We start from the raw sequence: 25469 nt of genomic DNA, 5'->3' as shown, positions 1-25469 counted from the left end.
AGGAACCTGGCGTTTGTTTACAATGCTGGGTGCTGCGGGAGATGGCGGGGGGGCCCCCATCAGCGGGACCACCGTGATCAGACATCTTATCCCCTATTCTTTGGATAGGGGATAAGATGTCTAGCAGCGGAGTACCTCTTTAAAATGGCTGAAATTTGGAACATGCTTAGGGTTACATGTCATGAGAAGAAGAAGAAGCCTGCGCTGGTGTGGAAGCTCACATGGTATATTATTTGATTTATTTTTTGTTAGCCATTGAGAGGCATCACATCTACAAGACTGCTATTTTGTTGCTCTCTGAGAGCAATAAACTTTTATTCAGCTGGCTAGCACAGTCAGGGTCTGTGTAACATTTAATAATAGATTCCCCCTAAGACAGTAAGTAGTAAGTTGATTGAATATCTGGGAGGTACAACAAAGGATTGTTGTGTATCCAGGATGAATGAGGAATTTTCGGCATTCCAGTCTTAAAGGTCCTCACCCCGCACATCCCTGCTTTCTCTTCCCAGCAGAAATGATCTATAAATACCGTCAGGTGACTACTTCAATGAAACAATACAGTACGTATTTCAACTTATTACTAAAAGCATAAGATATATATATATATATATATATATATATATATATATATATACATACACTGCTCAAAAAAATAAAGGGAACACTAAGATAACACATCCTAGATCTGAATGAACTAATCGTATGAAATACTTTCGTCTTTACATAGTTGAATGTGCTGACAACAAAATCACACAAAAATTATCAATGGAAATCAAATTTATCAACCCATGGAGGTCTGGATATGGAGTTACACTCAAAATCACAGTGGAGAACAACACTACAGGCTGATTCAACTTTATGTAATGTCCTTAAAACAAGTCACAATGAGGCTCAGTAGTGTGTGTGGCCTCCACGTACCCGTATGACCTCCCTACAACTCCTGGACAGTCTGTGGTGCAACATGGCGTTGGTGGATGGAGACATGATGTCCTCAAGTGGATTCAGGTCTGGGGAACAGGCTGGCCAGTCCATAGCATCGATGCCTTCCTCTTGCAGGAACTGCTGACACACTCCAGCCACATGAGGTCTAGCATTGTCTTGCATTAGGAGGAACCCAGGGCCAACCGCAACAGCATATGGTCTCACAAAGGTCTGAGGATCTCATATCGGTACCTAATGGCAGTCAGGCTACCTCTGGCAAGCACATGGAGGGCTGTGCGGCCCCCCCAAGGAAATGCCACCCCAAACCATTACTGACCCACCGCCAAACCGGTCATGCTGTAGGATGTTGCAGGTAGCAGAATGTTCTCCGCGGCGTCTCCAGACTCTTTTGCTTTCATCTATGAGGAGCACAGGGCGCCAGAGGCGAATTTGCCAATCTTGGTATTCTCTGGCAAATGCCAAATGTCCTGCACAGTATTGGGCTGTAAGCACAATCCCCACCTGTGGACATCAGGCCCTCATACCACCCTCATGGATTCTGTTTCTGACCGTTTGAGTGGACACATGCACATTTGTGTCCTGCTGGAGGTCATTTTGCAGGGCTCTGGCAGTGTTTCTCCTTGCACAAAGGAGGAGGTAGTGGTCCTGCTGCTGGGTTGTTGCCCTCCTATGGCCTCCTCCATGTATCCTGATGTACTGTCCTGTCTCCTGGTAGCGCCTCCATGCTCTGGACACTACGCTGACAGACACAGTAATCCTGGATGAGCTGCACTACCTGAGCCACTTGTGTGGGTTGTAGACTCCGTCTCATGTCCCTGGTTGTATAGGGATGCATACAGACTTTTTATTTATACTGCCATATGGACATCATTGAGTGGGCTCCCCTGCTTGAGCCCCCCTTTATTCATTTTCTTATAATAGAGCACTCTTTGTTCTGGTGGACCCTCTCCTATTGCTTTATGTGTGTAATTCTTATATACTATTGATGAAGCAGGAAGATCAGCATGAACAGTGATCGGATTGTCTTACGAAGTAAGCCATTGAACATACCACTCCAACCTTTCATGACAATATAATGCACATTACTTCGTAGTCAGAATGCCTGGGATACAGCTTCCCTACCTGTGCAGTATATGTGGGCTGATACTTACAGTCATGGAGAAGTGATGTTGATCGGTCTCCACACATCACAACCTTTGACTCACTGGAATTTTATTCTGTAATATTGTAAATGCTCCGGCTTCCGTTTCTGCTGCTTTGGGATATTTTCTAAACTTAGAAACAATAAAGAAGGAACAATCTTTTTTCTGGAAATCTTATGTCCCTCTCTATCCATCTCCAGTAACTCTCTCCTTCCCACTGTACAGTGGCATTACCAGAGAATGTCCTACATGGTGGCCGCACAAGTATTGAACTGAAATATTTAATCAGTAAAAGCCTAAAAAAAATTCAACACAGCTTTTTTAGGAACCCATACCTTCATCTCTAGGTATAGATTCAGATCTGCCACCATAAAAATTAGCGCAGCACCTGCAGTTTGGCAAACATTGGGGGTTCCATAGTTAAAGGGGTTGTAATGTCTACTTTTAGTCAAGCATCATTCTTCTAAGGCCCCATTCAAATTACATTTGCGAGACCCAAAATGGGGTGTGAATGGGGCCTAACAGAATTCATGGTGGATCCTATCATGGTACTTTGCCCAAGTCTTGAGGTGATAAAGTGGCCCCAAACTCTAGCATGTATTCCACCACCCTTTGGTGGTATCAGATTCATCTACTGCTATTGTGGCCAAGTTGGGGGGCATTTACTAAGACTAAGATGTGTGTGATTTAGTAAATTTTTTAGTTCATTTTTCTTGCTTGTTTTTTTGTGTGACTCTGCCAAATTTATTAAATGGTCGCAGGGCATTTGATAAATTTTGTGGCGGATACACATTTTCTGAAATTTCACTCTTTATATATCATGTTTCCCCGAAAATACACCCTACCCCGAAAATAAGCCCTAGCTGGATTATCGGGGTGGGCTGCAATATAAGCCCTACCCCGAAAATAAGACTTGGCCAGGGGTACTCAACTGGTGGCCCATGGTCCAGATCCGGAGCGTGGCCGCCAGTAATGCGGACTGGAACGCTGTGTGGAGGATGGGGGGGCAGCAGGAGTGTGGAGGATGGGGGGCTGCGGGAGCGTGGAGGATGGGGGGCTGTGGGAGGATGGGGGGCTGTAACAGTGTGGAAGATGGGGGGTTGTGGGATCCTCCACACTGCTACAGCCCCCATCCTCCACACTGCTACAGACCCCCATCCTCCACACTCCCACAGCCCCCATCCTCCACACTGCTACAGCCCCCCATCCACCCACAGCCCCCCATCCTCCACACTGCTACAGCCCCCCATCCACCCACAGCCCCCCATCCTCCACACTCCCACAGCTCCCCATCCTCCACACTCCTGCAGCCCCCCATAAATAAATAAGCCCTACCCTGAAAAATAGCCCTAGTGTGTTTTTTGTGACTAAAATTAATATAAGACCGGTCTTATTTTCGGAGAAACACAGTACACCAAAAAGCTACGCTAGATCTGGGCTGGTGTAGAATTGCACCTTAATGGTGGGTTTTGCAACTTTTTTTGCGACAGTCGCAGTTGATAAATTCATTACCACTGCACAAGGCTAACCCTTAACATCTGGCCTGTACACTTTATTTTTATTTTTAAAGGTGTAAATCGAAAAGGCGCAAAAACTTGCCTGAGGCGCAGCTCTGCGCCTAGATGGCGACAAATCAACACAAAAAAACGCTCTAAACACAATGACAAATGCCCCCATATGTCCTTCTAAAACATAATGATCCAGAAGTCTTAGGGGTTTATTTATCTTTGTGTTCTAATGCTTTTTTTGGTCTACATTTGTGATTTTCTGTTATTTTTGCGCTAATTGCATTTTTTTTTCGTATTTATTTATTTTTTGCAAAGTTCCAAAATCCATCATTTTGACCATTTGGTGTCGCTAGACCATTTTTTAAAGTGAGGGATGAAGTGGTCTCTAATTTATTATCTGTGTGTTTTAGATTTTTGCGCAAATTTTGAGAGACAAAGAGAGAACGCTTAAAGACATAAAAAGTGAAAAATAAAAAATAAACATGCAAAGGTAAAGTAAAGCAGTTGTCCATATGAAACAATCAGATATAATTTTTAAGGTACAAAAGAGGAATGTTAAAGATGTAAGAAACAATAAGATTGTTAGCAATGGCCGACATCTCACAATTTCATGTGCCCAAGTTTAAAAAAATATCCAACAAAGTGATGATAACAAAATAAAAAGAAAAGTGAAAGGTTAAAAAAAAATATATATATATATATGAAGTTTTTTCCTGGAATACCCCTTTAATAAAGCCTCATAGACATCTATAATCCTCTTTTGAAGGCCTTAGAGAGCTCTACACATCTAGACATGGTGATACTACACATGGAGAGCGAACCAAATGACAGATCACAATGGAACCTGATGGATCACGTTGACTCATAATGGGGATATTTTGAGGTGCCGGAGGTTTCCTTTGCTATGACGGCAAGAATAGTGCTGCATGATGCTGACAGAAATGTTGACCAAGACATCTAAAGGGGCCTCCAACAAAAATGTGAACACAGCCTTACTGCATGTATTTTTTGCTCTATTACTTTAATGTTTAAGATTTTTTCCTTTTTTTTTTTTTATCCTTATTAAACGAAGACCACATATTTATATGTCCATAGCGGCCGTCTACAGTTGTTGTAGCAAATTTTTTTTTATTGGTGTTGCCATAGTACTAACTAATTTGTGGTCATATCTGTGTCATGGCACTTATTCTGTGGCCACTGCTATGATATTAATGGGACCACAATGGTGTGGACAAACCAGTTTGGACGTTATCACTGTACTGGGAATACAGTAGTGTATGGTCTACAGCATTGCATTAACACTGCAGTGTGGAATATTTTTTTTGGAGGCACAACTGTGTACCGTATATACTATTTGGGGACAGTATTCGTTGAGAACCATAATTCCAAGTTCAGGGACTCCATGTGTATTACGTAGTCAGGGCCGTTGGGTTGAGAACGCAGGATGTCATGAGGATATAACCAGGTTTAGGCTTGTTTCACACTAGCAAATTACTCCGTTTAGCAAGTTCCGTCGCTAGTTCCGTCCTAAAAAACTATTTTCTTCCGTACTATCTTCCGTCACAAAATAACGTCCGTTATCAATAACGGGCTATAATGGATTAGAAAAATCCCATAGACTATAATGGGATTTTCTAACGTACGTATAGGATTTGGTTACTGCCGGTGACAGCTGATTTTAGGACGGAACTAGTGACGGAACTTGCTAAATGGAGTAATTTGCTAGTGTGAAAGAAGCCTTAGTTGTACAGATAGGACTTACCGTATATACTCGAGTATAAGCCGACCCGAATATAAGCCGGGGCCCCTAATTTCACCCCAAAAACCCAAGAAACGTTATTGACTCGACTATAAGCCTAGGTTGGGAAATACATCATCCTCCCCTGTCATCATCCAGACCCACGTCATTAACACCCCCGTCATCATCACCGCCTGTCACATTGTCTTGACGACGACGCACAGGGACCTTCATGCGCAGGTACGTCTGCTGCGCGTGGACGTCCCTGTGCGTCGTCGTCAAGGCAACGTCACTAGTCCAGGGCCGGCCCGGAGCAGAGAAGAGGGTCTCCCGGTGAAAATGGACAGCCCGGAACGACTAACCCTCCCCACCGGACGTTCCCTGCAGCATAGATGGCCCAGACCAGCTCACCCTTCCTTCCCACCAAGGGGAGGTGAGTAGAAAACTAAAGAGGGGTCTGGATGATGACGAAGGGCGCAGTGGTCTTCAACCTGCGGACCTCCAGATGTTTCAAAACTACAACTCCCAGCATGCCCAGACAGCCGATGGCTGTCCGGGCATGCTGGGAGTTGTAGTTTTGAAACATCTGGAGGTCCGTAGGTTGAAGACCACTGAGAAGGGATTGACAGGCGGAGAGTTCACTCGAATATAAGCCGACGGGGGCGTTTTCAGCACGAAAAATCGTGCTGAAAAACTCGGCTTATACTTGAGTATATACGGTAGGTAATTTCCTGTGGTGGAATGAATGAGACTTCAAGGTGATAGCTAGCCATTAATGAGGCCTTGGTTTACCACCTTGGTAGCTGCTTGCTGTCTTTTCAATTCCCATATTCAGTGTGGAAAATTGTAGAAGATTATAGTAAATTACACTACAAGAATAGACAGCTGAGTGTGCATGTACTCAATGGGCAGAGGGGTAAGCCGCTGCCAGACACCTCTGCCAACGGATCATTTTCAGGGATAAATGAAGGATCAGTCTTTGAAATTCAACATGCCCCATCATTCATAGTTAGGAGGCCCCCATACACCTACAGAATTTGGCTGGTCCTGCAGAGATCAGCACGTTTGGGTCTATTTCTCTCTAATATGTAAAGGTAGCCTTAGAAGTTTAAATCGAGATTAGGTTATCTAGCAGAATACATTGTTTTTTTGTTTTTTTTTTGCATCTTAGCTTAGTGCTGATAAGGTCTTGTTTAAGTTCCTCTTAGAGACTTTGCCAATGTCAAAGAGGAAGCATTAAAAGCAATTGACACATACTCTGTGTCCACATACACTTATACTTGACTCACACTGTGCAGAAGCTTATTAAATGATGCAACTAATGAAAGCGGTGTGTAAAATAACTGCTGGCGGGCAAGAGGAATTTCAGGCCAATGTAAAAAAAATTAAAATGTAATTTTGGTTTAAATATGGCTATATACATTGTGTTATTAACAAAAAAATATACCTTATATACTCGAGTATAAGCAGAGTTTTTCAGCACGATTTTTCGTGCTGAAAATGCCCCCCTCGGCTTATACTCGAGTGAACTCTCCGCCTGTCAATCCCTTCTCAGTGGTCTTCAACCTGCGGACCTCCAGATGTTGCAAAACTACAACTCCCAGCATGCTGGGAGTTGTAGTTTTGAAACCTCTGGAGGTCCACAGGTTGAAGACCACTTCGGCCTTTGTCATCATCCAGACCCCCCCTTTAGTTTTCTACTCACCTCCCCTCGGTGGGAAGGAAGGGTGAGCTGGTCCGGACCATCTATGCTGCAGGGACCGTCCGGTGGGAAGGGTTTAACTTTCTGGCACCAGTTCATAAAAAAAAAAGTTTTCCACCGGAGTACCCCTTGAAAAGCGGCCCAGGAAAATATCTAAAAGTGGCCCCATGTTGTAGTTGGGGGTCAGCACAAGTGGGCATGGTCAGCAAACCATTAGCTATAGACACATTGGTGATTGATGAGCTGAAGGCAGGAGAGGTGACAGCTCCTCTATTAGGGTTTGTTCACATGGGCGGATCTTTGACGAGTTTCCCATTGCCGGTTTTTGCCGGAAAGGATTTTATGCTTTGGAAAATCTGCAGAAGATTACACTGACTTTAGTGGGTTCTCCTGCAGATTTTCCACTGCGAAAATTCCACCGTGGCCGAATCCTACAGTTGTAAACGCAAAAGATCAGTCCAGGTGATGTCTTATGAGACATCCAGACCGTGAGGACTTCTCTTGATAATTGAAAATTGCCTGATGGTCTAAGGCAGTGAATGGGGTTAATTCAACACCAGTGAAGGTATAAATTGTAAATTCAGGGTGCTCCTATTTTCTTTGGATAAATGGGCAAAAAGCCACTGCCTATGGGTACCTGCCTATTTGCAACATCAATGGCCAGTAGCCACTGTGAAAATTGCAAAATTCTAAAGTAAATTTGAAGAAACACAAGCACATTCTAAAAGTTTTTATTTTTACATACAATCTTTATTTTAACAGCAGGTGGTATTCTGAAGGTCCATCTCCTATAGTTGTTTTTTTTATATTGATTTGACAGCACTGTAACCTTGCAGCACTGGGACCCTGAGCTCAACTTGAGCCAAAATGTGCATTGAGTTAGAATTTTATTTTTCCTGTGTTCGTGTGGGTTTCTTCTGATTTCTTTTTATACTCCGAAACACAGTGGAGTGCTTCATTGTCTTTCTATGAAAATGACGTATGTCTCTGTGTGTAAGGGAAATTAGCTTGGGATACATATTACGGGGGCATGTTTTGCCACCCCTGTGCCCTCACATAGTAGTTAGGCTCCATTTGTGTCCTCACATAGTAATTTGACTATCTCTATGCCCCCATATAGTAGTTAGGCCTCCACTGTGGCCCTATATAGTAGTTTTGCCCTTTGTGCCCCCATGTAGCAATTAGGCCTCCTCTTTTCCCCAATATAGTAGTTGGGCCCCCTCTTAGCCCCCTTATAGTCATTAGGCCTCCTCTGTGCCCCTATGTAGTAACTTTGCATCCTCTATGCTCACAAATAGTAAACAGACCCCCGCAATTAGGCCTTCTCTGTACCCTAATATTGTAGTCTGGCCTCCTTGAGCCTTCTTATAGAGGATAGGCTCTCTCTGTGACCCCACATAATAGACAGACACTCTCTTCATCCTCATATTGAGGTTAGGCTCTGTGCCTCCACATAGGAAACAGACCCCCTTTGTGCCCCATATAGTAGTTAGGCCTGCTCTGGACCTCTATATAGTAGCTATAACCCTTCTGTTCTCCCATATGGTAAGCCCCCACATTGTGCCCCCATATAGTAGTTAGGTAACAGCTTCATTAAAAACAAGTTGTGGTACACCGAGGAACATTGAGTTACACCACTCAGCTATGCGACATACTTCCAGGGATTGCTACTCTCATCATTAACCATTTCATCCCAGTGACCACCACAGTAGCCCCTACACTGTGCCCCCATATAGTAGTAAGGCCCTTACATTGTGACCCCATATAGCAGTTATATTCAGCTTTTTCTGTATCCTAAAGTTGTACTTCATAGCTGTACTGCAAGTGTCTCTATTGTACTGGATTATAACAGGAGTTAAGTGAAGTTAAAGTTGTTTTTCGAATTAAAAATAGCTGACAGTTGTTTTATTAATCAAATTAAATGGCTTTCAGAAGTCTCATTCCTGGGATATGTGTAAGTGAACTGCTTCATTTGAAAAAAGGTTACACCAAAGAACATTGGGCTATACTACTGGGATGGGCGGTATGACCAAATATGTGTATCACGGTATTTTTGTTTTTACTTACTGCGATTCCACAGTATATAATGGTATTTTCTCACCCCCCCCCCCCAAATCATGTGACCCGCCAGCGCTGTTCTGTCCCCCCCCAACCATCATGATGTGACCCGTGCGCGGTGTTCGGCTCCCCCCCAAATCATCTGACCCGCCAGCACTGTTCTGCTCCCCCCAATTAATGATCAGACCAGCGGGGTACTACTCACAGATGTCAAGCACTGCCCTCCTCCTCTTTGTTGGGGACCGCCAGCGATGGAACTCACTGTATGCCAGTGGTCTCCAACCTGCGGACCTCCAGTTGTTGCAAAACTACAACTCCCAGCATGCCCGGACAGCCAACGGCTGTCCGGGCATGCTGGGAGTTGTAGTTTGCAACAGCTGGAGGTCCGCAGGTTAGAGACCACTGCTGTACGCTGTATACCTATGCCGGGGCTGCAAAAGATACAGAAAATAAACTTTTAACTCGCCCACCAGCCTATCACCGGCCGGAGCGATGTCCCGCCCCGGCCAGTGATAGGCTGAGCCCACTGTCCTGTAAGAAGCCGGCTTTTTACATGACAGTGGGCTCCGCAGGTTGGAGACCACTGGCGTACAGTATAGAGTTCCAGCGCCGGTGTTGGCCCGCAACAAAGAGGAGGAGGGCAGTGCTTGACATCTGTGAGTAGTACCCAGCTGGCTGGGCTGATAATTAATTGGGGGGAGCAGAACAGCGCAGGCGGGTAACATAGGATTAGTTCCCAGATGTGGGGACAGCGCTGCGCTGATAATACATTCCCAAGGGGGAGGGGCCCAACCGGTATTGCGGTATGGGCTAAAATTCATATCGGGCAGCCCAAAAATGTAGGTATTCGGTATGAACAGGTATACCGCCCAGCCCTACTACTCAGCACCATGACATACACTATAGGGACTTCTTCCATCACCACCCATATCATCTTCCCAGTGACCACCACAGTAGGTGTCCCATATAGTAGTTAGACCCCTTGAAAATTTTAAGATTTAAAGTCAAATAAAAAAAAAACAAATCCACTCACCTCTCCCTGCTCCCTGACAGATTCTATCTGCCCTCAGTGGAGGCAATATTGTACAGTGGTTCTGCCTGTACCAGGAAGTAGAAGTCACTGGCTGTCTCTGAAGTGACTGCACAGGAAACCCCTCAATCTCTGTTCTTCTCAGTCTTGAGGATGGACACAAACTTGAAATGTACAAACATAGAAAAAAACCACACCTGCACTCACCGCAAGGGTACCGCAATTCCGGCCTCACTCAGACGGTGCCTATAATCCAAGATCGGGCATATCAGAAGTGGAGCGCTCAGAAAAGGCGACTGCCGGCGGTTTCACGCAATCACTATGCGCTTCATCCGGCCTCATTCACGTCATCGCGCTGTGCAACCTAAAATAGTGCACCTGCTGGGATCATGTGATCAGGATGACGTATGCCACAAACCAACAGGTAAGGAAATAATGAAAAAAATTAACCTAAACCTATTACCATATTAACTAATTAAACACTACTTTTAATGAAATACTTTACAATTATAAAAATGGAGATAGATCTAATCTATCATTGAGCCCCATAGGGCCCTGAGCATCCAAAGTGAGAATCCAATGAGCCTCAGCTCTCAATAAAGCTCGTCTCCTATCAACATTGCCCTGCCTGCAATTGATGCGCATAAGGCCACCGAACTTCAAATTTTCGCAGTCTCCCTTGTGCACTTCTTGCATATGCTTAACAAATCGAGGGGATTAAGCATATGCAAGAAGTGCACAAGGGAGACTGCGAAAATTTGAAGTTCGGTGGCCTTATGCGCATCAATTGCAGGCAGGGCAATGTTGATAGGAGACGAGCTTTATTGAGAGCTGAGGCTCATTGGATTCTCACTTTGGATGCTCAGGGCCCTATGGGGCTCAATGATAGATTAGATCTATCTCCATTTTTATAATTGTAAAGTATTTCATTAAAAGTAGTGTTTAATTAGTTAATATGGTAATAGGTTTAGGTTAATTTTTTTCATTATTTCCTTACCTGTTGGTTTGTGGCATACGTCATCCTGATCACATGATCCCAGCAGGTGCACTATTTTAGGTTGCACAGCGCGATGACGTGAATGAGGCCGGATGAAGCGCATAGTGATTGCGTGAAACCGCCGGCAGTCGCCTTTTCTGAGCGCTCCACTTCTGATATGCCCGATCTTGGATTATAGGCACCGTCTGAGTGAGGCCGGAATTGCGGTACCCTTGCGGTGAGTGCAGGTGTGGTTTTTTTCTATGTTTGTTCATTTACTGATATCGTTCTGTTTCACCTAGCACCTCCGATGGGACCCTAGGTACAAGATCCTATCTGTTGTATACCTCCAAAGCGTATCCTTTGTTTTTAGACCCTGTGGTTTCTGGCAGTGCCACTTGTTCTTCTTTTTCTACGTTGACAAACTTGAAATGTGCCCAAGACCCCCTTCTCCTGCAAGCCTGATCATGATTGCGCCCCCTGAAGACACAGACATTTATGATTATACTCTCTGAGGAGTATCTTGGCGCTACATAGACCCCAGGAAATAAACTAAATAATGGTTTCTATCCTACGAGACACACATCATTCACCTGGAGATCACCGTAGTTTAGGTCATTACAGCGGAGAACTTCCTGTGGTTTGTGTTTTCCTCTGCCCTAGGAGGGGTGACAGGGCCCAGATAAGAGCAGATAGTGGTAAACAGAGGATGACTTCTCCCACCACAGGATTTTGTTTTAATTTACATGAGTCCAGGGGAGATAGGCGTTGTGGTCAGGAATTTCCAGTACTATCTGAAATAACACAGACATCAAAGACGCTGAACACTGACTGACCTTTCAGTCTTCTCTCCGTGTCTGACTCCTGGGTTACCTTTTTTTAAGTAAAATATAAACCATAAGGCCCAGATACACAATGACTCCCGAGAAAGGTCTGAGCCCAACCAGAGCCATTTATTTCTAGAGGGGCAAGCTCAACATTTTTTTTAAGCTGGCACTGTAATAAAAAAAATAAATTATGTATAGATCTTATGTACAAGTATATAAATTAAATTTTGTAAAATATCTTATTAGACAAAAGTGCTTCTTTCTCATGTTACCAATTTCTTCCCAGTATTCCACTCTAAAAATCAGCTTAGCACTGTCCTGTGTCTGAAAGACAAGCAATGCAAGTCTATGGAGGAGGGAGCTCAGCACACCAGCTCTGGGAGAACTGAAAATCAAAGATAAAATCTGCAAAGCAGAAATCTTGTAAAAAAAAAAAAATACCTTATACAAGTTATATAATGGCCAGAAATAGGGCTGCTCCACATAAAAAGAGACAAAGTAATAGAAGGGGAGTCCAACTAGAGAATGCTATAGGCCTGCCTGAAGAGATGTGTCTTTAGGGTATGTTAAAAACTGTGGATGTTGGGTATAAGTCTGAGGGTTTGGGGATCACATTCCAGAGAACTGGTGCAGCACGAGCAAAGTCTTGGGAGTGAGAGGTTCAGATTATAGAAGATATTAGTTTTAGATCATTAGCAGAGCAGAGAACACAGGACGGTAGACAGAGATGACGGAGGAGATGTAGGGAGGTGCCGCACTGGGGACAGCTTTGTGGGTAAGAGTAAAGATTTTCTTCTGTATTCTGGACTGAACAGGTAACCATTGCAGTGACAGACACCCGGAGGAGGCATCATTGTAACGGCTGGAGATGAGTCTGTAATGCTGTAACCCAGGCAAAGGCTCTAAGTTATTAATAGCAAACTTTCAGTTCTACCCATCTACGTTGCTCTCTATAACAAAGTGCGCTGCTGGTGAAACTGGTCAGACTGCCCAGACTATGAAACCTGAGTATCTATCCCCTGACCCCTCGTGAAATAATGACAAGACAACATTTTAACTTCTAAATGAGTGGGGGTAGGCAAAAGCATTTATTTAAATAAATATAAATAACTCAGATAAGGCACTCAAACTGTAAACATAAGGTAATTGTGATATGCTCCCCCGACTCCGGTGAGCACGGACGCACAAAAAACCCATCCATTGTGCAAAAAGCATTTTTATAACCACCTCGCTGTGACTTGTATCAGGAACACACTGAAAATGTAAGCATAAACACCACCAAAAAACAGCATAACTACAATCCACAATTCAAGAAAAAAGGGGGAGGTAGGGCGTTACAACCTCCGGCACCCTGTGTGTGGGTGGAATGGTGGTAAAATCTGTTATAAGGTACGGGGAGTGGAGTCAAAGAACCTGGGAAAAACACCCTCCGTGATAGGCTGCCGGTGCTCTGGGGAACCCTCCCTCAAGAAAGTGGGGGGAGAAGAGAGAGGGGAAGGGAAAGTACCAAACTAGCAGAATGAAAAGGGGGGCTCAGGGGGAGAGGTATGGCCGAACACCTGAGATATTGAGTCAGAGGGTCCTGGGCGACCCTGACAGACTGCCCAGACTATGAAACCTGAGTAACTATCCCCTTACCCCTCGTGAAATAATGACAGGACAACATTTTAACTTATATATGGGTGGGGGAGGGCCACATCATTTATTTAAATAAATATAAATAACTCAGATAAGGCATTCAAACTGTAAACACAAGGTAATTGCGGTATTCTCCCCCAACTCCGGTGAGCACGAACGCACTAAAAACTCATCCATTGTGCAAACAACCGCCATGAAGGAGCCAGTGTACTCCTACACTGGGCTCCGACCCCCACCCAGCAGAAACAGGGCCAGCAGAAACACCCCGTCCTGCAGGCCGTAAAAGAATATGTTGAGCCCTATGTCCGTCAGATGAATGCCATCGGACCTCAGCAAAGTTCTGGTGTCCCCTTCCAAGTGGCGGTGCCTACCTACCACCCCGGACCGCAAACGGACAAAATGCGGTACCATCTCATTGACTGTTCAGCCCAAGTTGCAGCGCATTAGGGTCAGCAATTCCGCCAGGTGCAAATAGCAAAGGTCGTTGCCACCAGCGTGCACTACCAGAACCGCGGGGCCCTGAACACGCCGGCTTATGTCAACAACCTCGAAAAGGGCCCGGGCCCACCGTAACCCACCAATATCCCGCCAAGAAACCTCAATCCCGAGGAATCCCAGATTGCGACCTCCTGGGCGAACTTCTGCATGTTGGGCCGTCCGAGCCATGTAAGAGTGACCCAAAATCCACACAGCAGGCCGGGGAAAACCTAAGAGAGATTAAAATCCAACAGTAAGCCAGGTCATATATAACGAACGTAGCAAGCAAAGCGCCATCTATCCCATCGTTGGACCGACTCCTCTAAGAGGCCTGCGCCAATTCGGAAGGAGTGAGTAGCAAACTTCCCTGGAACCAGCCCCAGCTCTTGCAAGCAACGCCTGAAAACAGCCAAAAACTGGGAGTAGCGGTGTAGAGTCCTCATGTACTAAAAATTGCGAGCCCGCCCATCAAAGGGACAAATAGTCCAGGACAAGTCGAACCGGGCACACAGGACCCTCCACCGGAAGCAAGAGAATCCAAGACCCCCGGCCGGACTGGCCTGTCTTGGAGCGAGAAACTAGCATACGAACCAGACCCGGCCTGCAAAAACATCAGAAAACAAAAGACCCCCCGGTTTGAATTTTGAGGGGGGGGGGTGGGGGGGGGGGGGGGGGAGTTCCCTGACCCTAAGGGCGACAAAAAAGGAGAGAGCATAAGCCACCGAAAACAGTGGAGGAACACCCCAACCTAGCGCACTCAACCAGGCGGCAAAGCAGGGAATAAAACACAGGATGCCTGGTGTCTGCCGTGGAGCTCTCGCTATGCCAACCCTTCAAGGCCTGGGAAATAAAAAAAAGTCTTAGTGACATCAGGCCAATTGAGCATGCGAAAATAGAATTGGCGGACAGGCTGTTAATGCTCTGAACTACACCTAGATTATCGGACCAAAATCAAAAATACGCCTGCCAGTCATCTCCTGACCCCAGGTGTCAACCACCACAACAATAGGGAACAGTTCAAGGAGAGTAAGATTCATGCACAATCCCGCCCTCTGCCAAGACTCCAGCCAAGAGTCAGCGCACCAACGAGAACCAAGACCCACGGACCCAGCCGCGTCCACGAACAAAGACAACTCACCGCTGGTAACCTAATCAGTCTGAAAACCAGTCCGGCCATTGAAAGACCGCAAAAATTTAAGCCACACGGCCACATCAGCCTTGATACCCCATGTGACATGAATGCGATGGTCAGGACACTTGGAACCCTGGTTGCAAGAGACAGCCTATGGGCAAAAACATGGCCCATAGGGATGACCCTGTAAGCAAAATTAAGGAGCCCCAGCAATGACTGGAACTGCGCCAAAGTAGCCTTGGTGGCTGCTGCAAAACCAGAGAGCATATCCCTCAACCGATCAATTTTGTCAGCAGGAAGCCTGGAAGATCATGGCATCAGTGTCAATTTTGATGCCCAGGAAGGACAAGACGGAGCAAGGGCCCACAGACTTGTCCTGTGACAGGGGAACGCCAAAGCATATAATAAGAAAATGGAAGGTAGCCAGCAAGAATCGACACTGACCCAATGCCATGGGCACGGGACCAGACCAGTCCCCGCATCCGCCCCCCAAGACCAAGAATAAACACACTCACCAGGTCCAAACGGAGGCACAACTGGAGGAGGAGCCACATCACCACTAATGTACAGTCAGGGCTTTTTGGCACAATCCGCAAGGACTTTGACATGGATTCCGGGTGGACTTAAAAGGGGTACTCTACTGTCCCAGCATTTGGAACATTTTGTTCCTAACGTTGGGTGCGAGCTGCGGGGGTCGTGACGTCACGTCACTCCCCCTCAATGCAAGTCTATGGGAGTGGGCGTGGCAGCCATCACGCCCCCTTCCATAGACTTGCATTGAGAGGGGGGGGGTATCACGTGGGACGTGGCCATGATATCACGACCCCCACAGCCCACACCCAGCATTCGGAACAAAATGTTCTGAACGCTGGGGCAGTGGAGTACCCCTTTAATCTTGAATCAGACTCCCATTGATTTTTGGGGGATTTCAGTGACTCATATCCAGTCTTCCCCCAGAATCCACAAGTAATGTCCCATGAAGTTAACAGGTATTTACATTTCAGCGCCAAATACATTTTATCACAGAACAGAAAATGACATTTCCACAAGGAAATTTCCTTGCGATTTCCTCAATGTGAACATACCCTTAGGTGTGCAAGGGGCCCATATACTGTCCTTACACATGCTGTCTGCCTCCACAACATTACACATGGCAAAGATACCATTATATAGTGTTATCTGTAAATATATTTCCAGTATTAATACTGTAGACAAAAAGCACCAGAATTCACAGGTGTTTCCTTCAGCGATGCTATTTTATCTCTGTGGAATATTACTTTATGAAGAACTACTTACAGTAAAAGTGTAAAACTGATGACAATACGGATCTTCCTTTTTATGGGTGATGCTTGAGCTCCCTCTAACTCTTAGCCATCGTTTTGCAAGTCTCATTTCACTGGAAATTTGGCGTTCCTTAAAGGGGGCTCTCCGATCTCCACCCCCCCCCCCCCCCCACTGAAATGACACGGACTCTAGTCATTGTATATATACCGCCGTCCTTGTATTCTGCGCTGTATATTCTTCTGCATCTAAACAAAGGAAAATCAGATTGCTTGCTTTGTTAGCGAACATGCTAACCACTGGCTCACAGCTGCCTACTTATCTAAGGTCAGACAGAACTTCCCATTTCCTGGACTATACAGTGTCCGGAAGACAGACGTCAGGACTCAATCAGAGGCAGGAAGTCAATGAGTTACTCTGTTGAGTCAGAACGCAGCCATATGATTTATGAAATCGCTTCTTTGTCTAGTGACACCATTCACAATCCGTTTGGTGTATTCTTCATATGTAGCCTTGTATCTAGGAAAAATAAGGAATTCACTGAAATGTGCACTAACCGTAGAGAGTTACAGTAGACTGGGTAAAACGTCATGCAAGGAAATATAATACTGGAGAATATAAACTGCTGTAAGACTTAACCCCTCAAGGACACAACCAATTAAAATTTTTGCCTTTGTTTTTTTTTTTTTTTTTCCTTCTTGCCTTAGAGACATAACTTATTTGTCCATCCACAGATCCATAGGAGGGCTTGTTTATTGTGTAACTAATAGTGCTTTGTAATGACACCTTTTATTTTACCATAAAATGTACGGCGAAATGAAATACAAATTTTATTCGTGAAGGAAAGTTGAAAAAAAAAATTTGCTTGTTTTTACACTGTGCTTTACGGTAAAACTGACCTCTTACCGTATATACTCGAGTATAAGCCGACCCGAATATAAGCCAGGGCCCCAAATTTCACCCCCAAAACCCAAGAAAAGTTATTGACTCGACTATAAGCCCAGGTTGGGAAATACATCATCCCCCCCATGTCAGCATCCCCCCCTGTCATCATCCAGACCCCCATCATTTTCACCCCCGTCATCATTACCGCCTGTCAATCCCTTCATCAGTGGTCTTCAACCTGCGGACCTCCAGATGTTGCAAAACTACAACTCCCAGCATGCCCGGACAGCCATCGGCTGTCCGGGCATGCTGGGAGTTGTAGTTTTGAAACATCTGGAGGTCCGCAGGTTGAAGACCACTGCAGCCTTCGTCATCATCCAGACCCCCCTTTAGTTTTAGGGGGGGTCTGGACATTGCCTTGACGACGACGCACAGGGACGTTCATGCACAGGTACGTCTGCTGCGCACGGACGTCCCTGTGCGTCGTCGTCAAGGCAACGTCACTAGTCCAGGGCCGGCCCGGAGCATAGAAGAGGGCCTCCCGGTGAAGATGGACAGCCCAGAACGACTAACCCTCCCCACCGGACGGTCCCTGCAGCATAGATAGCCCGTACCAGCTCACCCTTCCTTCCCACCAAGGGGAGATGAGTAGAAAACTAAAGGGGGGTCTGGATGATGACGAAGGCGGCAGTGGTCTTCAACCTGTGGACCTCCAGATGTTTCAAAACGATGGCTGTCCGGGCATGCTGGGAGTTGTAGTTTTGAAACATCTGGAGGTCTGTAGGTTGAAGACCACTGAGAAGGGATTGACAGGCGGAGAGTTCACTCGAGTATAAGCAGAGGGGGCCGTTTTCAGCACGAAAAATCGTGCTGAAAAACTCGGCTTATACTCGAGTATATACGGTATCTTTATTCTGTGGGTTCATATAATTGAAGTTATACCCATGTTTGCGTAGCTTCTGTATTTTTGTACTACTTTTAAAAAGTCTAACTTTTGTTTCCAAAATAAGCATGCTTAAAATTGCCTTATTAATGACCTTTGTTTTTTTCCCGTATACAGGGCCCATTTTTTGTGCATTTTAATCTGTAGTTTTTATAGGTACAATTTTTGTTTCGATGGAACTTTTTACTCATCGTACGGCATCATCAGGGTGCGTTCACACGCTCTCTGTTTTTGCGGGTTTTCCGCAGCGTATTAGAAAGGGGCAGGCTCTTCTGGGCTGTCCATAGCAGATTGTCCGCGGCGGAATTTATGCTGCGGAAAATCCGCCGCAGTCCCTACTGACTTCAATGGGGCTTGCGGCGGATTTTTCACAGCGTAAATGCCGCCGCGGACAATATGCTATGGACAGCCCAGAAGAGCCCGCCCCTTTCTAATACGCTGCAGAAAACCCGCAAAAAGAGAGCGTGTGAACGCACCCTAAACATGTTTTAATAGTTTTAACATTTCTGAACATTGCAGTACCAAATTGCTTTTGTTTTTTATTTGGGAAAAGGGTGGTGTTTTTAATTTTTATTAAAGGGAGTAGGTCTTTTTATATTTAAAAAAAGTTATTTTATTTACACATAGGGGACTTTACATGCAATAATTAGATTGCCCACACTGAATAAGGCTATTCTTTGGCATGGCATTATTCAGTGTTACCGGTGATCAGCAAACCTGCATGAAGTAGGTGAGAAGACCTCCAGCGGCCATGAAAACTGATCAAACCCCCACATATATGTTGCGGGGGAAGGGTGCCAATTGGGCAGGGGTAGAGGCATTGCAGCTTTTATCTGCCATAATCTCTATTAATCATGGCACTTAAGGAGACAGACATTGGCGATAGGGATGAGCGAACTTACAGTAAATTCGATTCGTCCCGAACTTCTCAGCTCAGCGGTTGCTAACTTTTCCTGCATAAATTAGTTCAGCCTTCAGGTGCTCCGGTGCGCTGGAAAAGGTGGATACAGTCCTAGGAAAGAGTCTCCTAGGACTGTATCCACCTTTTCCACGGGAGCACCGGAAAGCTGAACTAATTTATGCAGGAAAATACATCAACTGCCGAGCTGAGAAGTTCGTGACGAATCGAATTTACTGTAAGTTCGCTCATCTCTAATTGGCGGGATCACTAATGTCTGTCAATGACTGAGAGAGCTCCTGCACTCTATATAAAGAATGCCACTCAGGACGTGAACATTTTTCCGGCAGACATTCTGCAGACAGCGGCAGAACAGGCACCGTCTTCATAGACTGCAATTAATTTCCGAGGGAATTCCACAGAAAAAAGTTGACTTGTCAATATTTTTTGCAGAGGCTGATATCTGGATTTCTGTGGCAGATGTTTCTGCTGTGAAAAGTTCGCAGTGTGCACAATGTAGCAAAATCCCATTAAAAACAATAGGACTCTGCTGCAACGGAATTTCCAAGCAAAATTATTCAGCTGGATTCTGTTCGGAAATTCTGTTGCGTGAACATGGCCTCAGGCAGTCATTGTACAGTACCCATCAAAACAATGTTGCAGACCAAAGTACACCACCGATAATGTCCCTGTGTAATAGAGCCCTAAGGTATACCCTAAAAGTCAGTATCCTAGGATAGCCCTTATTTAGGCCCCAGATAGTAAGCCCAAGTTATCACAATGCCAGGGCTGAACAAAGGGTGCCCCATCTCTGGGAAATGTACAGAGAAAGACAGAGGTGGCAGCAGAGAGCACTGTGGTCAAACTGGAAAGAACTACGCAACTTCCTGTGGAGCATACAGCATCTGATAAATACTGGGAGGATTAAGATTTTTATATAGGAGTAATGAACAAATCTGCATACATTTTCTGGCACCAGTTATTTGATTTCCAGAGTACTCCTTTAAATTGGCATCCTACTGCCAGACCAACATCAGAGTAATGCTTTAAAAGGAAAACTGTCAGCTTTCTCCCCCTGCACTAACCAGATGTACTGGCTGGTAGTGCGGGGGACGCTGATCAATTTGATGCCTACCGTGCCAGGATCTGCCCCGCTGTTCGCCCGAAATCTCAGTTTTTCTGTATATGCTAATTAGGCACTAACTAGTGATGAGCGGCATAGGCCATATTCGAATTCACGATATTTCACGAATATATGGACATATATTTGTCATATATTCGCTAAATTTGCATATTCGCTATGTTTTTTTATGCGCATATGCGTGAATATTGAGCCCTTCCTTTCTTTATAGGGAACTAATGGGCTAGTACAATAACTTTTTTGCCAGTTGAAACAAATAGGCCCATTGTGGTCTATGGGGATCTCACAGTATGTACAATTGTAAGATAAGCAGGAGGGTCTTGGCAGTACAGTGTATGGGAGACCCCTGCGGCAGTTCGAGTCTTGGGTGGGACGGAGTGTTACAGTGTTTTTGTTAAACGTTACTTTCTTGGAAAAGCTGCTGAGTTGCCCATCAGATCGCTTCTTTCATTTAGCAGAGGCCTTGTGAAAAATGAAAAAAGCGACCTGATTGGTTGCTATGGGCAACTTAGCCGATTTCGCTTCTTTCATTTTTCACGAGGCCTCTGCAAAAAGAAAGCAGCAATCTGATTGGTTGCTATGGGCAACTGGACAACTTTTCCTTTGCACAGGTTTTGAGAAATCTCCCCCTATGGGGGAGATTTATCAAAACCTTTCCAGAGAAAAAGTTTCTGAGTTGCCCATAGCAACCAGATTGCTCCTTTCATTTTTGAAAAGGTCTCTGAAAAATGAAGGAAGTGATCTGATTGGTTGCTATGGGCAACTCAAACTTTTCCTCTGGACAGGTTTTGATAAATCTAAATGGGATATTTATAAATACCTGTGCAGAGTAAAAGTTGCCCAGTTGCCCATAGCAACCAGATTGCTTCTTTCATTTTTCAAAGGCCTTGTTAAAAATGAAAGAAGCGATCTGATTGGTTGCTATGGGCAACTGCACCACTCTTCCTCTACACTGGTTTTGATGAATCTCCCCCTATGTGACTTAGTTCCCACGGTTCAAAGGCTTTCTTAATTACCAATTGACCTACATTTGTCAATCACGAGTAAAAATGTTAAACCACAACACTACACTAACACTCCCTCCCACCCCGGGACTCGAACCACCACATGGGTCTCCTGAGTCCCTCCTGCTTACCTTACAGTTTTACATACGGTGAGATCCCTATAGACCACAATGGGCCTATTGGTTTCAATGGCCCAAAAAAATCACAATGCACTATCCCATTAGTTCCCTATACCATTAAAGAAGGAAGAGCTCAATATTCGCGAATATGCGCATATGCGAGGAGCAGAGAGGGATGATCACTGTGATGTGTACTGTGAAAATAAAAATAAAAAATGAATATTCAGAATTGTGAATATATAGTGCTATATTCACAATATTCGCGAATATGCGATATTCACGATTAAAATTCGAATTTCGAATATTCACGAGCAACACTAGTGCTAACTGACACAGGCGGGTTTACTGGCACTCTGACGTCAGCACCACTCGTCTGCAGCGCATCAATATTCCTCCCCTCCCTCCGCCTCTCCCTCTTCTCCCCGCTCTGTAATGAAGAGGCAGAGGAGGAATATTGATGAGCTGGCCGGCGCTGGGGATGAGAGGCGCTGACGTCTGAGTGTCAGTAACCCCGCCTGTACCAGTTAGCACCTAATTAGCAAATACAGAAAACCGGAGATTTCAGCCCAACGGCGGGATGGATCCAGGCACGGTAGGCATCAAACTGATCAGTGTCCCCCGCACTAAAAGCCAGTACTGCTGGCAGTTTGCTATAAAATACACAGATACTTATCAAACTCTACGTAACTGGGTAGATGTGACCTCCAGTAATCTAGGTTATCTGGGTAAGGGATATTTGGTTTTCATCCAGTCTTTCCAGACACAAATATACACAACCGAGTTATATTTTTAGATGTTTTTTTCTTATTTTAAAAGGGAAATGTTATTTAGAAACGATCCTGGCATTGTAACTAACTGGTTAAAAAGATACGTTCTAAAATCGTGCATTGATACTCCTGATTACCTCCACCATTTGTTTCAGCCTCTTACTCCCATAATGTTATTTAAGGTGTACACATACTTTGTTTGGGGAAGTGGGTGTGGGCTGAAGGAGATGAATTTCCGGTCTATTTTAATGCACAATTTTCTATTTTTACCAGCATTTAAAATGCCGGGGTGTGATATAATGCAGCTGGATGTGGCTTAAATTTAGTAAAACAGTAAAAATGCTTAATTAAAGCAGTTTCATTATTCAATGCTGTATTGAGATGTAGGACCTGCAAATTCACATGTATTCACATGTTACAAGAAAACAAAAAGGCGGCTACAGAAAGCAGAAAGTCCTTGTGGAGGGGAGGAAGACCGGATCGGGGTCCGAAGCTCAACGGGAAGGCCGCCATGACTGGTCCAGGAACTCTCTGAGGTCCTTGCCCCTTAACCATATTAACCCCTAAAAAGTCCCAGAGAGTTCCAAGCCCAGTCATGGCAGCCTTCCCGTTGAGCTTCGAACCCCGATCCGGTCTCCCTCCCCTCCACAAGCACTTTCTGCTGTCTGTAGCCGCTTTTTTGTTTTCTAAACTTGCCACGACTGAGGTCCTTGGCCCTTACCATATTAACCCCTAAACAGTCCCAGTTGTGGCAAGTTTAGATAGCCCTTGTGGAGGGAAGGCAGGCCAGATGAAAATCGGAAGCAGAAAATGTAGGCCACCGTGACTGGACTTGGAGCCCTCTGGGGCTGTTTAGGGCTTAATGTGGTTAAAGGGCAAGGACCTCAGTCGTGGCAAGTCTAGAACAGGTGCCCCATCCACCATCCCTCTTAGGTTTTTCCAAAGATGGGGGGTGGAGGTTGTTTCCCCTTTTGCAAAAGCTGGACCCTCCTTAGCCCTACTGAACCAAGGACAGGTCAACAGATGAATGATGAATGTCTGTGGAGATCACAAGCTAAAAGTAATCCAGGACAAAGACAAAACCATAGATTCACACAGTTTTATTGCTCAAGAAAAAATAGAATATATTATAAGCACACTTTTATCTCTTAAATAAATATTAGGTTAGATCACACCGGCATTTTACAGAAGAGAGATTACTTAAAGTGAATTCAGTATTTATCAAATTACTTTAAGAGAAATATAACCCTACTGTCATTTATATCTATATTATAAAAAAAAAAACACTATCTTTGAATCACTGTATGATAATCAATGCTTTACATTAGTGGTGTCCAAACTATGGACCTCCCCTCCAGGTATTTCGAAACAACCACCCCAGCATGCCCAGAGGTTTTGCATGTGGTGTTCCTTAAACAAAAAAAAAAAAAAGAGGTTTTCCCATCTCAGCAAGTTATCCACCCCCCCCCCCCCCCCACATCAATGGTATAATACGGAATAATTGGCAGATCGGTGGTGGTCTGACTGCTGGGTCCCCCACCGATCCCCAGAAGTACAAGTACAGCCTCAAATCAATTGCGCTTACTAATTAGTTTATGTACCCCAGCACTTAGACCCACACTGATCAGGAGGTTATTCCCTATCCTGTGTATAGGGGGCACTAACTCGCCTATATGGGAAAACATATACAAATTAGTCCAGGTCCTCCACACTTCTCTAAAGGAAAATAACAGGTGCTCCCAGCAATTTAGAGGACTGTGATGATATAAGGGATGCTTTTTATTTTTAACATACAACACATTTCTAGGCCGATGAAGTGGACGATTTGGGCTAGAAACCAGTCATATGTTAAAAATAAAAACCTTATTATCCCAGTCCTGCAAATTGCAGGCAGTGTCCATTATATTCATTGGGCGGAGCTTGGATTGTTATTGCACTTGGAAGATACCACACTGGGGGAGCGCTCTGTTCTTTTAGTTTTTCTATTTAGGTATATCAAGGCCTACTCTTTCATAAATATGTCATATGATCTCCAAATTGGGAATAGAAGATGGGTTTACCTTTAAAGTCTTTTAGTAAAAATATTTAAAGATAGATTGAAAAAGCGAATGAAAATGTTAGAGCAGGACCCGGAAATCATCAAGGGTTAATCGTAAGTACCGAACTATAAGTGGTAGGTGAACACAAGGATTAGAAAACCATCCAAATATCAATCAATAGTAAAAGTGCCTAAGAATCCTTGGAGAGGCCATCTTCATCATCGCTGATGTGCTGCATCCGCTCCTCAGACACTCCACTCTCGTCTATGTTCTCCAGCTCGTCCGCCCGCTGGATCGACAGTTCTTCCAGATTAACGGCCGGCAGAGTGTTCTGTTCTGGATAAACCCATGGCTTGTAGTGAGGGTCGTGCTTTCTCTTCCATTCCGGATACTTCAAACCGGCCTTGTAGATCTTTTTCATTGCCTATATAGAATCAGACCGTATTAAAACATGTTGCACACCTTTATAGTCTTAGGAGTTGTGCAATAGCACATGCCTGGGTCTAGGACAGTGTTTTTCTAAACAGTGTGGCCCCAGCTGTGGCAAATCTACAACTCATCTTGCCCATATTAGATTATATTATATTTGTGTATAAATATATACATATTGTGACAGCGTAGCAAGGAAAGGGTGTATTTCCCTAGCTGATCCTGGAGAAACCTCCACCTGGGGCCTAATCAATGAGGTAGCAGAGAGGGAAAGTATGTTTAAAAGGAAGTCAGACCATGTAGTCTGGGCTCTCCCCAGAAGACAGCAAGGTGGCTGTAGGGGGAGGTAGGTGTCCTGGTGAGGAACACACAGCCAGGGCTGTGAGCAACACCCACAACAGTGAAGTGGACAAGACAAGGAGTCTTAGCACACACAGCAAGAGGTTGCAAACACTGTGTGTCAACAGTGACTAGAAGGTTGCAGGTGGCATAAGTTTAACTGGCCGGGAAAAGCCCACCAGTCAGGGCACGCTGGATTGTTTAGTTAGTGACTAGACGGTCTAGGGTTTTGTTTGTTCCTATGTTATGTTTTTATTTATCCTGCAACCTGTCTAATAAAGCTGGTGAGGGGCTGGACTGGCATAAAGTACTGTTTGCCTGCTGACAACACACACACACACACACATATACATACACACAGTCATGGTCGTAAATGTTGGCACCCCTGAAATTTTTCTAGAAAACTAAGTATTTCTCACAGAAAAGGATTGCAATAACCAGTTTTTCTATACAC

General features: G+C 44.8%; 1 protein-coding gene across 12 annotated transcripts in view; it reads right to left on the bottom strand.

Moving 5' to 3' along the window:
• Positions 1–23301: 23301 nt before the first annotated feature.
• The window catches only part of LOC130267383 (START domain-containing protein 10-like), a 217534-nt gene continuing 215366 nt past the window's right edge, over positions 23302–25469 (bottom strand). For all 12 annotated transcript variants that reach the window (XM_056517048.1, XM_056517049.1, XM_056517051.1 and 9 more), the window contains one exon: positions 23302–24671. In XM_056517048.1, coding sequence (XP_056373023.1) covers positions 24438–24671 — 234 coding nt within the window. In that variant the 3' untranslated portion in view covers positions 23302–24437. The remainder of the gene's footprint in view (positions 24672–25469) is intronic.

The sequence above is a fragment of the Hyla sarda genome, chromosome 4 (genome assembly GCF_029499605.1).
Source record: "Hyla sarda isolate aHylSar1 chromosome 4, aHylSar1.hap1, whole genome shotgun sequence".
Lineage (NCBI taxonomy): Eukaryota > Metazoa > Chordata > Amphibia > Anura > Hylidae > Hyla > Hyla sarda.
The sequence above is the reverse complement of the archived record's forward strand: the minus strand, read 5'-3'. Positions and strand labels throughout refer to the sequence as shown.